This window comes from Eupeodes corollae, chromosome 1, assembly GCF_945859685.1.
Source record: "Eupeodes corollae chromosome 1, idEupCoro1.1, whole genome shotgun sequence".
Classification (NCBI taxonomy): Eukaryota; Metazoa; Arthropoda; class Insecta; order Diptera; family Syrphidae; genus Eupeodes; species Eupeodes corollae.
Genome location: NC_079147.1, coordinates 129,404,263 through 129,422,576, shown reverse-complemented (window position 1 = coordinate 129,422,576; position 18,314 = coordinate 129,404,263). Strand labels below are relative to the sequence as shown.

Genomic DNA, 18,314 nt, shown 5'->3' with positions numbered 1-18,314 from the left:
ATTTTTGAAGCCAATTTATGTTCCCTGTGGATAAAATAAAGTCTTCACTTCCTTCCCTTGGACCAAATTGGTTTTATTACTGCAGATTATTTACAAAAATATGAGACATTGAACATTTTCATATTATTGTTTTATCTTCGGCAGCAACAAATGAAAACACAAAAAGTGACAATAACAACAAACATCACAAATTAATTGGCATGTTTATTAACAATACGTTTTTTACAAATTTTCAAAATTTCCCATAGAGGAAAACCAAGTTTAATAACATTTTCAAGTTATTGAACAAGCATTATCTTTCGTTGAGTTCATTTTGACATTTGAAACATACTCAACGAACTTATACTGAAAACGATTGAACGAGACGATAGTGATAAAGTTACGTGAAGCAAATTATTGACGATATCGTTAATGATAATCGTTTTGACGATTATCGTTTCGGAAATTACGGAATGACACCCCTGTTTTATAAGTGTGAAATTTCCAAAATGTTGAAAATAAGTGATTTAAATAGAAACCAAATGAATAGACCGTTTACTAAAGCGGAAAAGGCTTATTTATAGATGTATGGATTGTTTGCTAAACGCTTTATACTATTCAAAATAAATTAAAACCTGATTTACCATAAACGTTGAAAAGTTGTTTTTTTGGTGAAATAAAAATTGAATAGGTAATTTATAACAGATACAATTATTTTGGTCCAGAAAATGACGAGTGATACCGCAATTGAAGAAGATATGGATATTTTATATAAATATTCCCGATCAATTATAGAACTTTAATATTTCGAGTTTTTATAGTAACACATATAAATGATTCGATGCAGTTTATTTTAAAACAGTACTTTTGTGAAGAATATTGAAGATATTACTTTAGAAATTAGCATAACATAAATATATGAAAAATATTTACTTTGTCATACATACAAATACAGACTTGTCTTAAAAACATTTGTTAGTTATACTCTTTTTGAACACGTGATTTCTTGTTTTGGTTGTACCTGTCATCTATTTACAAATTTACCACGATCAACCGTTATAACTTTTCCGGTAATTTATTAATAAACAACCATTTTTTGATGGAATTAATTTGAGTTATTTTTCATGATATAAAAACGACAAGGTGTTATTAAAATTAAAGTATGACATTTATGAGAATTACTTAGCTAGCAACACAAACAAAGAGAAATGTCACAATCGCAGAACTTAATTTTGTTTGTGTTTTCCCCGAAGTAAATACAAGTATACACCGATAGGAATTCAATACGTTATACAAAATGTAAACAAAAGGATTGGTGGGGTAGGAGACGAGGCAGTTTAAATCTCTCGATTACTTTTTACTCTCTGATGAGTGTCTTTTGTAGTGTATTTGACGGATGTCTTATTGTTAATTGTTATTGATCTTTGGATTCGGATCCGTATTCGAACTGATGGAAATAGGACACAATATTTTTATAAATTAAAATGGTTTCTTTGATTAATACAATAGAGACATGTCATAATGAGATGATTCATGGCTCTGAACTTGATTATTACTGCCTTTATTTAGCTACGTGTGCATCAGATAATGCAGTAAAAATATTTGATATAAAAAACGAAGAGCATGTTCTCGTAGCGGAATTAATGGGACACAGGGGTCCGGTTTGGGAAGTTTCTTGGGCACATCCCAAATTTGGAAATGTATTGGCATCGTGTTCATATGATCGCAAAGTTATAGTCTGGAAGAAAACTGGATCTGCGTGGCGGAAATCGTAAGTTCAATTTTTTTTAGTTACTGATTGCCAAATTAAAGTGCATTTTTACAAGTAAATACATACATAAATGTAAATTTTACTGTCACCTTTTTGAAAATGAAAAAAAAAAAAACATAGTTTAGTTCTTAATAAATATTGTACGGTTCCTTACAAAGTACAAATTTTGCATTACTTTTTTTTCGAATACGATTGAATTCATGATAGGCCAGAATAATAAGATTTACGTGTTCATTTTTATTGCTGATTTCGAAAAAATTAAACAATCAATTTGATGACGCAGCAGGCAGTTGAGAACTAGGACTACAAATCCCAAGCATTACTGTGTGCGGGTCATTTCAGGGATGCAGAGACCTATAGTTATTATGCCGAATACGAACGGCTAATTTGAGAAAACCCTTTTCATGATAATTGGTCTAGAAAGATTAGTCAATTCCTCGCAAGGCGTAGTCCCTTAAAAAAATCTTCAGCTGGCACAGGCAAGAACTGAGCAAAAGACATCTAGCATAACATCGTTGCACTAACTATCACTTCACGGGTACTACACTGAATTTCAGAATAGTACTTATAGAATAGTATTTATTTGCCAACAGCAAGTGAGCGATTCTTGACATAATTTGGATGTACAACGATCGACGACTCAACTAAAGTGCGATTGAAACGATATGATTCATTTCTGGATTGTAATCCACAGTGTTATTCAGTCGAATACCTTTGACACAAAAAGATTTAAATTCCTTTAAGCAATACTCACCGCCGTTATGCAATTGCAATTTCACTTCTCATCTTCGTGCAATATAGCATGTATGCATCTGGAACCAACAGCGCAATTTTACTCAATTGACATCAAACTACATTTTAGATTTTTAAAAAACAACGTGTTTTGAATATTTTTTTTTGTTGTTATCTCCTTTAAAGAAAATCTTAATCGCATTGTCATTAATAGCCTAGTAATTCCCTGTCTTTGTTAAAATATTTATCGGGTCAATTCTATGCATTTTGTTCAGAAATAATTATTGTTAAAGATATAATGAATAGCACCAGAATCAAGATTTACGTATACAGGAAGACTTAGTATCAACGTTGTTCACTATTGACTTACTCTTTGATAAAATAAGAATTCAGGATCGTGATTTGCGTTAGTATAATTTGCCCCCCATTTTTATCCATATCTTGTTGGTTTGGTGAATTGAAATAATATTGTTTTTATTTAGAGACAAAATTGAGAATCAGAAAAACAAATTCTACAAAACAAACCTCGATATTTTTATAATAAAATTATAGTAAAGTAGATATTCTAAAAATAAGATCTGAGATGGAAAACTGGACAAGCTATAATCACAGCTACTCAAGTATAAGATGCAATAAACTCAACATATCTATCCAGTAATGTAGTACCCTTGGCGTGATGGTTAGTGCATATGACTGTCATTCCAGAGGTCTTGTGTTCTGTCCCTGCCTGTACCATCTTAAGTTTTTTAAGCACTGCCCCTATAATTGACAAATCCTCCAAAAAAAATTCTTGTCATGAAAAGTGCTTTTGTTTTTAAATTACTGTCGATTTTTGAATCATTGACATTGATATGTACTTAAATAAAAGCAACTAATTTGTGTTTAAGTGGACAATCGTATTCTGATGTAAATTTCACCACCTTGTTACTCTGTACATAATCTTCGTGTAGCAGGAAGAAAACATTACTCTTATTTTCTTCTTATAAATTTGTTAAATAATCTATATAAAACCTATCAATCTATCTACTTATTTTATATAGATATGAGTACAGCAGCGAATCATCTATAAATTCCATTTCCTGGGCACCACATGAATATGGCATGGTTTTGGCTTGTGCAAGTTCTGATGGGTCCATTTCGTTTTTGAATTTCAATCCTGAGCACGGTTCGTGGGACTCCGAAAAAATTCCGAACGCACATGCCATTGGGTGCAATAGCGTGTCATGGTACCCGTCATTTGCCTCAATGGGTACACTGAAGCAATCCACGAAGCGTCTTGCTAGTGGAGGTTGCGATAACTTTGTTAAAATTTGGATTGAAAGAAATGGCCGCTGGTTTGAGGAAACTCGTTTGGAAGCGCATTCGGATTGGGTAAGGCATGTTGAATGGGCTCCTTCTTATGGAGGATGCAAAACACAAATAGCGTCTGCTTCTCAGGATCGTCATGTTATTATTTGGAGAAGTGACAACATGATTTCATGGACATCAATTACTCTTAACGTTTTTGATGATGTCGTTTGGAGTGTAAGTTGGTCCCTGACTGGAAAGATGTTGGCAGTAACCGGCGCTGATAGCAAAATATCTGTGTGGAAAGAAAACAGCGATCACTACTGGAGTTGTGTAACTGATTGAAGTACAATTACCTTTAGTTATGATTGTCAAAACCAAGTATTGAAAAATAAAATAATGCGAAGTTTCACTCAAGTTTTAAATTTTTTGAACAAATAATTATTGTTATCATTATTATTACTATTATTGTTCTTTTTATTATTACTATTATTATTATTATTATTATTGTTATTATTATTATTGTTATTATTATTATTTATTATTATTATTTTTTTTATTATTATTATTGATTATTATTACTATTATCGTTATTATTATTATTATTATTCTTATTATTATTATTATTGTTACCATTATTATTACTATTATAATTTGTATTGTTTTTTTTTTTTTTTACACTTCAGAATTTCAGAAAGTAGTAGTCTTACAGCAAGCGTCAAACTACGATCAGAGGCTCATCATAAGTGCATGTGTTAGTTGTTAGTAAAAAATATTACAAATATAGCCTAACACACGCACAAAATACAAATCAAAATTAGCAATTAACTATTACGGAACAAAAAATAAAATAAGAACGTTTACGATAGTGGAGCACTGGTTCTAAACAATGATTTTAATCCCACCTTATTTAAATTTAAATCTATCGATGAACAGTTTAAGTTATATAAAATGCTCATTCGACTTAAAGCTTCATTCTTCCCATAGTTAGTTCTATGGAAGTCAATATGTATAAAATCAAACGTGCGCAGGTGATGAGTTCCGCCACGGTAATTCAAATGTACACAAGATAGCAAATAAGGTGCATCAATTTCACCATTAATAAGTTGATGAAAAAATACTAAGTCATTATTAACACGCCTTTGATGGAGAGATTGCATTTGAAGAAGAAGAATACGATGTTCATAGGGAGGCAGATCATAGGGATCTTCCCAAGGAAGACCTTTTAGGGCAAAGCGAATGAAATTATGTTGAATTGATTCAATACGTTTTCTATGAATTTCGTAATAGGGAGTCCATACCTGCGAAGCATATGGCAATTATACAAAGAAAGGGTAACATAGGGATCATTGAACTCCTTTGCCCAGCGTTTTATAAAACCAAGCATAGAACTTGCCTTATTAACAATAAAATTAATGTTATGTGTAAACTCTAAGTTGGAACAGAAATATACACCTAAATCTTTAAATGTGGAGAGTTTTTGCTGTGATATACAGTAGTCAAATTCGTTACTGATTAGTTTTTTAGTGAAAGTTATAGTCTGGCATTTTAAAGGGTTGAGTAAAAGGCTATTTTTCCCACACCAAAATGTGAAACTATCAATATCGGCTTGTAAAAGAATACGATCATGGGTGGACTTTATTATTTTAAAAATCTTCATATCGTCAGCAAAAATGAGAAGTTCACTTGAGCGTAGACATGACGATACATCGTTAATAGACAGGATGAACAGAAAAGGGCCAAGATGGCTTCCCTGGGGAACACCACATTGAGCAACAAAAGGTTCAGAATGACAATTTCTAAATTTTACCTCGTAGGAGCTGTTTCAAGGTATGACTTAATCCAAGCTAAGAAAAATTGTGGAAAACCATGAGCCTTAAGTTTAAATAAAATAATTCCATGGCTAAGTTGGTCAAAAGCTTTAGAAAATTCAGTGTATACACAATCAACTTCATAACCTTGTTTTAAAGCGTTTGAACATATGTTTGAGAATGTGAGGAGATTAGTAACGGTTGATCTTTTTTCACAAAACCATGTTGCTGTTCGCAAATGATATTTTTACTAAAATATGATACGCTTTCACCAACAACTTGTTCAAATACTTTGAAATGCAAGAAAGCTTTACAATGGGTCTGTAGTTTCTTATATCCGACTTGTTACCTTTCTTGAAAATTGGTGTTACAAATGACTTTTTCCATACACTGGGAAATTTGCCTGTTTTTAGAGAAAGTTTGAATAAAAACGTAAGGGGTTCAACTAAAGCATTACTACACTTTTTTAGTATTATCGGGGGAATACCATCAGGACCGGCTGAGCAGTCATCATTCAACGCAGATAAAAGATCAAGGACCGTACTCTGTTGCACAGGTATGTGACTACAGCTAGTTTGCGAAAAAGTGTGAAGATTATGAAAACATACTTCATCAACTTGAGAATGTGAGGAGATTAGTAACGGTTGATCTTTTTTTCACAAAACCATGTTGCTGTTCGCAAATGATATTTTTACTAAAATATGCTACGCTTTCACAAACAACTTGTTCAAATACTTTATTTTTATTGTTATTGTTATAATTGTCATTATTATTAGTATTATAATTATATTAAGTATTAGTTTATATTTATCATTAGTATTATTATTATAATAATAATTTGTATTATTATAATTATTTTTATTAATATATTTAATATAAACATCATAATTATAATTAATAATTATTATAATAATATTGTTGTTATAGTTATAATTATTACTTACTTACTTAAGGTCGCGCTACGTTCATGTGAGAACTAGGGCCACACCCAACAAACTTCTAAATCTGGCTGAGACCCTAGCTAGATGTCTCCAGTTGCGCACTCCAAGTTGGGGAGGTCACTTTCCACTTGTGCGCGCTTCGTGCTGAGTCTGAGTCGCTGTACATTTCTGGCATTTTTTGACTTAGTTTTTACGGAATCAATTTTCGGGAGTCTATTATTAATATCGCTATCAGTTTGCTTACTCGTAGATTGGAGATGATGCTAGAAAATATTATGATCTTTAAGTAGGAGTAAAAACTGCGGATGAAAAATGTTAGTTAGTTCAACAAAAGTTCGTTCGATTAGTTCTTGAGAAAACTTTAAAACAAAATAACGGTGTTATGACTGCTACCCTTCTGGAGCAATATCAACATTTTTATTTATTTTATTTTTAAAATATAAATTTACAAATAAAATTGTAATTAATATGTGGAAAGAGCAAAAAGCAGCAAAGGCTTTTCTTGTAGAAAGGAGCCTAATTAAGCAAAACAAATTGGAGACAGTTTTAAAAAATCTGTTGGTTCAGTTTCGAAAAAAAATTTGATCTTAAACCAAAAAATTTGTATGGGGACTGCTGTTATTTTTCGTTTTAAAAATAATTTAAATTTAGGCTGTACGGGCCACGGCAGACAGACAGACGGACGGAATTGGACCCTCTTTTTTCGACTTTTCTAGCATCGTAATGCCATGTTTGATTCGAAATTTTGTACGAATGCAACACTTGCCATATAGTTCATGTATGTATGTACATAGTGTGTCTCAAGTAAAAATCACTTCAATGTTCACTATGAATATGCAAACAAAAATAAGATGGAAGATGGGAGGAATTTAAAAACTTAACATAAAATTGACGATCTCTTATTCAAGGTTTCTTCTTGAAAACCTGAATATTTGCTGTTTTTCATAGAAACAAATTTTATGAAAATAATTTTAGGCATTACTTTAGTTACAAACATTTTATTTAGTTGGTTTTAACAGCAAATCCAATGTTTGGAGTTAGATTACTATTAAATCTTCAGATGAAATCTCATTTGACCCCCCACTGGAACGTCCATTCGTCATAATTTGATGAAATTGTGCTAAGTTTTTGGAATAGTGCTGAATTTCCAATTTATATAATATTCTTGGTCCAGTGCTTAGTTAAGAGTGGTTGTAGGAAGTAAAATACAATTTTTTTTCATATACTCAATACAATTAGTTTTGAATTCAAGGGAATTCCTACAAAAATACAAACAAATTATCTCCCGGGGATAACCCTACCCACCAAATGGATCCGCCATTGTTTCTTAATGATAGCATCTCCTTTTTTTGCCCTTATTAACAACTAAACCCATTTTGCCGCCCTGTCTTAATACTCAAAAACGCCCCATTGACATCACGCCGAGTCTTCCGATAATGCTAATGTGATCAGCTTATGCTAGTACAGCTTGAACCAATTCAGTTGGCCAACGGTCTGTAGTACAGAGAGAGGATTAAGATTATAAAAATGGTGAGCAAAATATTGAATGAGTAAAGATTTTTCTTAAATCTTACATTGCCTAACTCAACTTTGTTTTTCTTTAAAATTAAAATGAGATATAATGTATGAGTTTAATTTGTTTATTTGAATCATTTCAGCGAAATAAATAAATAAATATAAAAATAAAATAATTTAAATAACAATAACATAATTTAAATAATAAATGTTTATTTTCATATATGAGGCATTGAGAGCAGTAGTGGCGTAACCCTCATTTTTTAAATTTGGGGTTTATTACACTAACATGACCAAAATTAAATTCTCCTTCTATGCAGATTTAGCGTAGCTCATATTTGTTCATAAACCTACACAAAATTGTTGAAACATTGTTTCTGCATGCAATTTGTCGTAGAACAGAAATGGCGTAACCCGCTTACGCCACTTCTGCATTATGCATTTTTTTTTATTAATCAATTCCAAATACATACGCCATTTCTGACCAAAATTGTACAGTTAGCTAAATCAGACATGAACTGCATCTTAGAAAAGAGCAGTCGGCTACAAATGGCATTAGAGATGATGTAGCGAAAGCAAAGGAATCTAATGACACTTCCGTAATTGCATTTGATCTTATGAAAACCTTGCCAACTTCAGTCATTTAAAAGGGTGTGTGCTGCAATAAGAGGCAAATTTGGACAAATTGTCTAGGTATCAATGACATGATAAAGAACAAAGCTCAAATGTATATTGGGGATGAGTCGGTTGGATCAAGAGGTATCCAAGAAATTGGCAGCTGCTTATTGCATTATATTAAACATTTTGTGAGTACCTCAAATTTATTTATGTACACTGACCAGTGTGTTGGGCAAAATAGGAATATTAAGATGTCCGTTTTTTGCCAATATATTGTTTCGCATAGCCTTGTAAATAAAATTGATCACAAATTTCTATTGTGATCAAGATTTTGTTCTTATCGAAAATCAAAAGAAGTATTTAAACGACAATTTTGGCCTCATGAACTGGTATAAGGTTATAGCAGCGGCAAGAAATAAGGATCCATTAAAATTAAGACTTTGGTTTTATCGAAAAACAAAAGAAGGATTTAAAAGATATTTTTGGCCCTGTGGACTGGTATAAGGTTATAGCAACGGCAGGAAAGTAGAATCAATTTAAAATTATTGTGATGGATGGATTTGTGATTTTTTCGACGAAACAATTTTAAACAAATGTAACAAATTCAAAGATTAATGTTAATAAAGCGAAAGTGGAATGGCTTAATATTCAATGGCTTCAATTTTTGAAAAAGACCCCCTTCAATATTTCTTACAAGTACAGCAATAACGAAGACGTGCTTTTGAAACTGTGATATTAAAAATAGAACATTTGCATTAATCACAGATCTCGAATTACTGTTTCCAAAAGGAAATGCCGTAAGTAAAGCGAAAAAGAAAGATTTACTCGACTTACTAAATTTTGTTCCCACGATAACTTTTATAAGAACTTGACAACTGTTTCTACGTTAGCCTAGTTGAATGTTGAATACGTACATGAGGATAAAGAGTAATAGTTTCATAGCAGTCTTAAGTCATAACTTGTTACAATTTTGTACGTAGAAAGTCATAATACAAAGTAAAATTGTATTTTCAATTATTGGTGTAACCAACTTAGTTTTTTGAAATTATTTCTGTTTCCAGAAAGCAGAAGTGGTGTAAGCCACATAAAATCCAATAAATCACACATTTACAGACAAGATTAAGTTCTAAGATCTTTCTCTGCTAATTTTTGAACATCTAATATGTTGAATGTTGTGTTTCGTGAGCCTACTTTTGCTTTTACAGTTGCCCAAATATTTTCAATGGGATTGTTATCTGGATGATAGGGTGGTAAACGTAGAACCTCATGTCCCATGCCGTGAATGATATTGTCAATCTTATGCTTTAGATTGTGTGTAGCTCGGTGTTGTTTTATTACCTCGTACTCGTAAACGCTAATCTATCTAATCAAAACTAATCTACAATTAATCCCAAGCCCACAGGTAAAAAAAAAAAAAATCCAACATACACTAACGTCATAAAATAATATAAAAACAACGCCCCCGGAACCTTTCTATTACTAGGCCACAAATTATGAAACAGAAATAAACGATAATCCCTTTTTTGGCAATTAATCCAATGGCGCAGCTCAAAGGTAGTTTTTTATGTATAACCAAATTGCATTTTGCAATATGCTTTTTTTTTTATTATAGGTGCCCTGACATTTTTCGAAGTAAAGTTTACAGCTAAAATTTTTTTCTTTCACTATAGATGGAATAGTTTTTCAGACATCAAGCTTTAAAATAAAAGAATAAACCATGATCATATCTTATTCAAGGAAAGTACATCATTTATATTGTACTGTGGGTGAAGCTATACACAAAACTCACCCTTCAGTATGATCATTGATCACAGCACTGTCATTGGCAACTACTCCAAAATGTTTATCTTTATTTTTTTCTTTTTTACAGGGAATTATCTGTCTCTTTCAGAATTCAGCAAAGTAAATCAGAAAAATTAAAGGAGACCTGCATAGCAGAATGGCCAACTGAATTGGTTCAAGCAATACATCGATCTGGCATAAACCTATCCATTGCTGCCTATAGATCTCTTATTTTTTGCGTCTTTACACCAGTTCTTGTTGAAATATCTAAGATCGTTCATCTGTCTATTATATGGTCTAACTTACGGTCTATATTGATTGTGATATGTATGTCATGACAGGACGTATTGTGACCTTTGAGTCCAAAAATGTTTTTTGATCGTGAATGGAACCTCCGTATTGTTTGCCCGATACTGAAAAAAGGAGACCCTTTAAACTGCACTAAATGTTGAAGGATTAGTTTACTTAATATAGCTGACAACATCTTCTCCGCTGTAATATGTGAACGTCTAAAGCCCATCGTCAACAACCTGACAAATAATTGTAAGGGTGGTTTTAGGCAAAAAAGACGATCAAATATTCACATTGCGGCAGATTCTGCAAAAACCCAAGAATATAAAATCGACACTCACCATCTTTTCATCGATTTCAATTCCACACATGACAGTATCTACAGAGACAAACCGTATAGAGCCATGTCTAGTCTGGGCATTCCTGCCAAAATTATCTGTTTATGCATGGAGAATTCGCGCTGCTCCATAAAGGTTGGAAACAACTTAACACAATCTTTCGATTTCTAAAAAGGATTTAGACAAGGTATTAAGGTATTTAAACGATATTTGGTTTGGTTTTCAATTGAATTTAAAAAAAAAATAAACCAAGAGTAATAAATCGAAATACGTTTACAAAAAATTTGAATGGATTTATTCGGAAAAGTAAAACATATTGGAAGCCAGGTGCGTAAGATATCTGTTAAGATATATAATGACAAAATAGAAGAAACAAAGAATTCGTTTCTTGAAAATCTTGTGAGTTACGCAAACCGTAGAAACTACTGGAATTTCTGAACGTTCAATCGAAGGGATACTAAGGAATAGAAGAGACAGAAGTTGTGCAGTCACCAAATAAAATTGTACAGCATACAAAGTGGAAAACTATAATAGACGAATTTGACATCGCAGCTGTTCGATGTATAATGCACAACCTCCACCAGGTTAAAAAAAATTATGATATCCTTAAAAATGTTGAGACAACGACATCGGGAAGAACTGGAGCTTAACTTAAGTATTACTTCTCTCAAAAGGATTCGAAGAGGAAACGGTTTTAGTTACAAAAAAAACACAAAACAACCGGAAACTTCTGTGTGAAAGAAATAATATTAAAAAAAAATTTAAGACAAATCTGGGAATATAACATTATTTATTTGGACGAAATCTATATTAAGAGCTCACACACAAGACCACAGGATTGGACTGATAACTGTAGCAGTGGGTTGAAGACGCCAATTTCAAAGGGACAGAGGCTAATAATGGCGCATACAGGTGGTGAAAAAGTTTTCATGACAAACTCCTTACTTAAATTCAAATCTGGAACAAAAATGGGAGACTATCACGACGACATGAACTTAAAAAATGTCTGCCAATGGAACCTTCAGTTACTGTAATGGACAACGCCTCGTACCACAATAAATTAGAAGAGAAAAAAATTACTTCTGCTAACAAGACAACTCAGATGATAAAAGGCTAACCGAAAACAATATTCCGCATACCATACAGATTTTGACACCGAGCTATATAAAACCCAAAGCATAAGATTGACGACATCATTCACGGCATGGGACATAAGGTTCTGCGTTTACCATCATATTATCCTAATAACAATCCCATTGAAAATATTTGTGCAACTGTCAAGGCAAGAGTAAACTCACGGAATACATTATTAACGGCTTAGGATTGGCAAATTGTGTGAAACATCCATAAGAGCATAGGAAAAATAAAATCTCACTACCTAATGTGGGACCCAATTTTGGATTAAAATAAAATTAATCTAGGTGACGATACTGCAACCGAATATGAAATCAAGTTCTAAAAGTATATGTATGTAAATAAACATTTATTATTTAAATAATATTATTGTTATTTATATTATTTTAATTTTATTTTTTTAATGATTTATTTATTTATTTTGTGTGTTAAGTTCGCTGAAACTAGTCAAATAAAAAAATTAACAATATATTCTATCTCATTTTAATTTTAAAGAAAAACAAAATTTAGTTAGGTGCTGTAAGATTTAAGAAAAATCTTTACTATTTAAATATTTCGCGCACCATTTTTGTTCCCTTAATTTTCTCTCTGCGCAACCGACCGCTGGCCAACTGAATTAGTTAAAGCTATACGTAACGTTGTTAAAATGCACATTTCTTCAAATAATGTCAATAAATCACGTTTACTTCAAACTTTCATCAAAAACTAGCAGGCTCTGTCAAATTACAATTTGGAGAAGGAAGCGTTTCGAGTTAAAATTATTGACTTACACACAAACGTTCCAAGTGAAAACGGCAATGCTGAATGTGCCCCTATTTACCATGTATATGTATAGTCCCTGGCCATATTATTAGACGCACTGCAGAATTTGTATTACTATAAAATAATATATTTTAAATACTATACAAAAATTTATAAATCTATATATATATTTTGTATACAAAATAATTATTTAAATGTATTACAATATTCGAAAACCTGATTAAAATAGCTAAAAATTGAGATTTTGCATAAAATCTAAAGTGCGTCTAATAATTTGGCCAGGGACTGTATATAGAACTTTGGAATTGAATAAAACAAAGAATTTTTTAATCAACATAAAATTGTATTTATTGGAAAGAAAATTGGATATTATAATTTAAATATGATTTTCGGTATACGACTATTTTTCGATATTTTTTTCAACGTGTTTTGCCAAATTACTCGTTGAATCATCGTAGATCAGAGACTTCATATGTCACCATAGAAATAATTAAGTGGCGTTAGATGACCCAACCCAAAATAACATAAATGTTGCTTCTCCATATCATAATTGTTTAATTAATGAACGAAAAGCAGTCTTCATTGACTGGCCAATTATTCCTCCAACCCATAAAGCACACAAAACAATACATATTTATGGATGTAACGGTTTCTCATCATATACTCGAACTTGAGAATTATATTATAACCTTGTTTATTGACTTAATCTAAACAGAATTCGTTTATAAAAAAAAGCCTTATTTTCAGAATACATTTGCACAATTTGGAAGCGTTGCTTAGGCGTTTTTCTATTTATGTTGAAATGTCAAAGCAAACATAAAATAAATTACTTGAAATTTTACAAAATAGTCGCCAGTCATTAAAGTATTGCTAACTTAAAATTCCCTCAGAATTAATTTCCTGGTTTTTTAAAAGTGTTTCCAAGACGTTTTACTTTCATCCTTCTGCTTGTTAGACGCATTTTTAGCTTTTTCAAATGCATTTTTCAACTTAAAACCACGATAACTTTTTTCCTTTAAAGTATAACCAACACATCAGAAATCTTTCCGTTTTCAAAAATGTAAAACCCTCATAACTTTTTTCCTGTGCTATGTTACCAAAAGAATGATACATCAAAAATCTTTAAAACTTCTGATTACAAAAATTGTGTGCCCAGACATTTTAATTGCCGTCTTCTGCTTGCAAGACGTATTTCAAGCTTTTTCAAATGCATTTTTCAACTTTTCAACACAAGGTTGCAACCAAAACGTCTTGGACATACATACATTTTTGTAGTCAGGGGAAGTTTTTTGATGTTTTGAGATATTATTATTTTGATTATACCTTACAGTAAAAATCTTTTCAGGGTCTTAAGTTGAAAAAGCTTCAAATGCGTCCGGCAAGCCGAGGGATTGGACACACTTTTTAGTAATCAAGCGATTTTTTCTAATTTAACCTAATATATTACTCATATGGTTATCATTTTGAGCTCAAAATTGAGAGAAAGCCCATTTCCTAACATTACCCCTGAAAACGGCTGAAAAAAAATCTGCCAGACGATTGAATTTGATACAACGGTGCGTATGTCTACACATTAATATCAAGGAATTTCGGTTAGCACTCCACTCCCAAAATTTGCTGCCGCCTCTTAGACTATTAAGTATAACTTTTATTTTACATTGAGTCCCCTTCTACTCATGAATCACATATTTATAAGAGATATATGCAGGTATTGTTCTATAATTGTGTTAATGTGATTCGATAGTCGCAGAACATACTTAAAGAGCTGAACATAAAATTAACGTCTGCCTTTTTCTTTTCCATTTTCACAACCACATTCTTTGCTTGCCATTTTATAATATTTTTCATTCAAGTTCTCTGCTCTTGTCTGGTTCAGCCCATTGTACAAACTACTCTCGTGTATGATATATATTAGAAGTACATATGTATTTTGTTGTGTATTCCGGACCAAGAAACAAGAATATTGAAGTTGATTTCTTATTTTTTGACATTGATTATTTTATAAAAGCAGATAAACAAAATAGTACAATAAAATTCAATAATTGAAATATCATTTATTGGTAATGAGAATATTTGTTTTAATCATCAGAAAAGTATCTACACAAAGTTTATCATCACAACAAAATATTTTGTGAAGTGAATGTATGGTCGTTTATTTCTCAAGTTTATAATTGTTTGAAATATATGTGAATACAAATTTGGCGGGAGGAGGGGTCCAAGTGATAAATTTAGTGTTTGGGAATTTGTTGTGTTCCGCAAGTAAACACAAGAGAGTATTTTTTTCAAAGTAAAAGTTAAGATTGCATATTCGATAATTATACATAGTAAGTTTGCATGAAAGGAATGCAAACAGAATAAATATGTGCATACCAAAACCAACAGTGACAGTCATAATCCAAAAACTTGTAAACATATGGCGGTAAGTAGCTTAATTATTGCATATTTGAAAATTATAATTAAAAAAAAGTATACCTATATAATTAATGCAATTTTATGAATGCATGTGAATATACATACATACATGCATTTGTCATTTATAATGCATGTATTTACGAGTTTATTGTCTTCATTTAATTTATTCAATTATGTTTGAAGCAATGATGTTTGATGCAAATATGTTTGATGCAAATATGTTTGATGCAATTATGTTTGATGCAATCATGTTTGTGCAATTTTGTTTGATGCAGTTATGTTTGATGCAATTATGTTTGATGCAATGATGATGATGATGATTATGTTTGATGCAATTATATTTGATCCAAATATATTTGATGCAATTATGTTTGATGTAATGATGTTTGATACAATTATGTTTGATACAATTTTGTTTGATGCAATTATGTTTGATGCAATCATGTTTGTTGTACTTATGTTTGATGCAATTATGTTTGATGAAATTATGTTTGATGCAATTATGTTTGATGCAATAATGTTTGATACAATTATGTTTGATGCAAATATGGGGGAGAGTACGATAACTTTGGCGCCGAGATATAATAACGGTTTTTGGTAGAGGGGCTTAATACAAGCATTTTTTACTATGGGAGGGGGGGGTCTATCTCCCCCCGTTTAGGCGGTAGGGGCAATTTAAAAAACATGTACTTTAAATGGAAACAAAATAATTAAAAAATAACGGTAATACTTACAATTAAGTATTATACCTTTTTTTAAAGCCAACACTTGTGTCTAGTAGCTTGATTTTAAATCAAGTCAAAATTATGCATAGTTTGCGAAAAACACTGTTTTAAACTCAAAATTTGGTCAAAAAAAAAGTTAAAAATATGGTTTAGAGTGTAATATTTCGAAACTTTTAGATTATCTACAATTTTTTTTTTTAGAATACATTGCCCTTATTTATTTTTTAACGAAAACTGAAAACTAGATGTTTCTATGTCTTCTAGTTTTTGAGAAAATTGAAAATTACCAAAACAAAATATTTCAATTAAATTACTTTTTTTATATCCAGTTTATTTAGATGCATATGAAATTTTGCATGCACTCACCGAACCTTTCACCCTCTCCACCTTGCACCCACCCTAACTCGCACCCACCCCAAATCCTATAGTGAGCCCAAGCAGGGGGGTTGCAGGCATCTTACTGTTTGCATTAGAAATTTCGTATATACCTACATATGTGATTGTTGTTTTATTTTGGTTTTGGGGTTTTTAAAACTACTTTTTAAAGAGTTTTTTTGGTATTTACTTTCAGGATAATTGTTAAAGATTAGGTCATTTTGTGAGTCAAGTAAAGCAATTCATTTAGCATAACCCAGAATGCACCACGAGGAGGTAGAATTGCATTGCATTCCGCGTCCCAGTCAGTTAGTTTTTAAGTAAGTCAGGAGTTATTGAAAAATAGTCACTTTAATTTTCAATGTGTTGAAGGTATGTAAGTCTCGTCAATGAATTCATCGTCCGTACTAGTGTCACTGTGGAGTTCGTTAAGTTCGTCATTGATGGTCAAGAGCCGTGGTTGTTTTGGCGGTAACACATCTTCTAGGTGTTCACTGCAAACGTCGGGAGGGTCGAAGTGCTTTAGTTGCAGACCTACACTTTCTTGTCCATTAACCAAACATGGGTATACTTTTTTCATATCTAGTAAGAATTCCATTATTTGGGATCCCAAATCGTCTTTATATTTTTTTTCAAGGCAATATTTTCTATAAAAGAAAAGTGCCATATATTGATGGATGTGGAGTGTGGTTTTGCGGCATAAAATTGTTTTTTTCAGAAGTTTATTTTGATTTTCTAGATCGTTTATTGTGTTAGTCTTATCGGCTTTGTCGACATATTCGCCTTTGCTGTGGTTTGTTACGCCATGACTAGTAGAACTGGAGAATAATTTTTCAACACCTATGTATTGGCGTGCGCTGTCGGTACAGATACGACTTGTATTGGGGTTATCATATTTATGAATATAAGGCCACAAATCTTCCCTACATTTGGAATTGACTTTAAAGAAACGTCCGACTTTATCTTCTTTGCAATATAGCCCCAACACTACAATTGTCATCTGTTCTGTGACACGGCCTTTGTGGTATTTTCTTTTCGTTAAAAATGTTTCATCGATTTGAACCGTTTTTTCTTCACCGCCAATATTAATATCAATATGGGAGGATATTATTTCGGCTATTTCCCGACAATAATTATAGTAATCTATGATGGTAGATTTACTTAATTTATCTTTATTGTCGTGATTTCGCCAAGCGATTAATTGCTAATTTGAGAATTTACGAAAATATTTAAAACAAAATCCTTAAATTGTAGCTTAAGATTTAATTAATTACCTGGAAAACCATGTTTACAGGCATTTTAATCACAAAAGAGATAATTATAGCAAGCACTTCATTTATCTCTAGCCGACATTGAGGGCCATGGAAAAATGTTCCTATTGATGGGTTGATTGTATTTCTACAAGTTTTGTCACCTTTTCTTTTTGAGCCCTTTTTTGAACATCGCCAAAACCAACCGAACTTTGATCTTTTTGAATTTTCCACGGTCATTAAAATATCACAACACAGAGGTGGAGTAGTCGTTTTGGAGGGAATTAACCCGATTTCTTCCAAAAACGCGAAACTTTTTTCGTTTGTTGATACCAAATCCCCAAACGAACAAAAAATCGAAAAATTATTTAATTTTGGGTGAAGAAGTGGATGTTTAGCCGCCATTTTTAAAAAGGGAATCCGACTTATTCAAACGTTAAATGGAGAATGGCTTTGGTAAACAATAACCTGCACCAAACTTGTTAAAAAAAACGGTTAAACATCAAATGCTTCCTCTTGTTATTTATGATCTAACTATATAGGTACATACTTTTTACTATGGCTGCATTATATGTGTGTACATAGTTATAT

General features: G+C 31.8%; 2 protein-coding genes across 4 annotated transcripts in view; both read left to right on the top strand.

Moving 5' to 3' along the window:
• The first annotated feature begins 1,355 nt into the window (after positions 1 to 1,355).
• On the top strand, positions 1,356 to 4,186 carry LOC129941893 (protein SEC13 homolog). Its single transcript, XM_056050662.1, has 2 exons — positions 1,356 to 1,750; positions 3,523 to 4,186. The coding sequence occupies exons 1-2, from the start codon at positions 1,464 to 1,466 to the stop codon at positions 4,112 to 4,114; spliced, it is 879 nt and encodes a 292-aa protein (XP_055906637.1). The 5' UTR covers positions 1,356 to 1,463; the 3' UTR covers positions 4,115 to 4,186.
• Positions 4,187 to 14,725: 10,539 nt separating this feature from the next.
• LOC129953659 (A disintegrin and metalloproteinase with thrombospondin motifs 9) overlaps positions 14,726 to 18,314 on the top strand; it is a 161,069-nt gene continuing 157,480 nt past the window's right edge. For 2 of the 3 annotated variants that reach the window (XM_056066985.1, XM_056066984.1), the window contains exon 1: positions 14,728 to 15,380. In XM_056066985.1, the coding sequence (XP_055922960.1) occupies positions 15,375 to 15,380 (6 nt within the window). In that variant the 5' untranslated portion in view covers positions 14,728 to 15,374. Of the gene's footprint in view, positions 15,381 to 18,314 lie in introns of all 3 variants that reach the window. The other variant, XM_056066989.1, reaches the window with a different exon arrangement.

Bases quoted from the DNA above. Each gene is read 5' to 3' on its own strand.
- LOC129941893 (XM_056050662.1), top strand. From the start codon at position 1,464: ATGGTTTCTTTGATTAATACAATAGAGACATGTCATAATGAGATGATT. The intron at 1,751-3,522 runs GTAAGTTCAATT...TATTTTATATAG, and splicing joins GGATCTGCGTGGCGGAAATC to ATATGAGTACAGCAGCGAAT.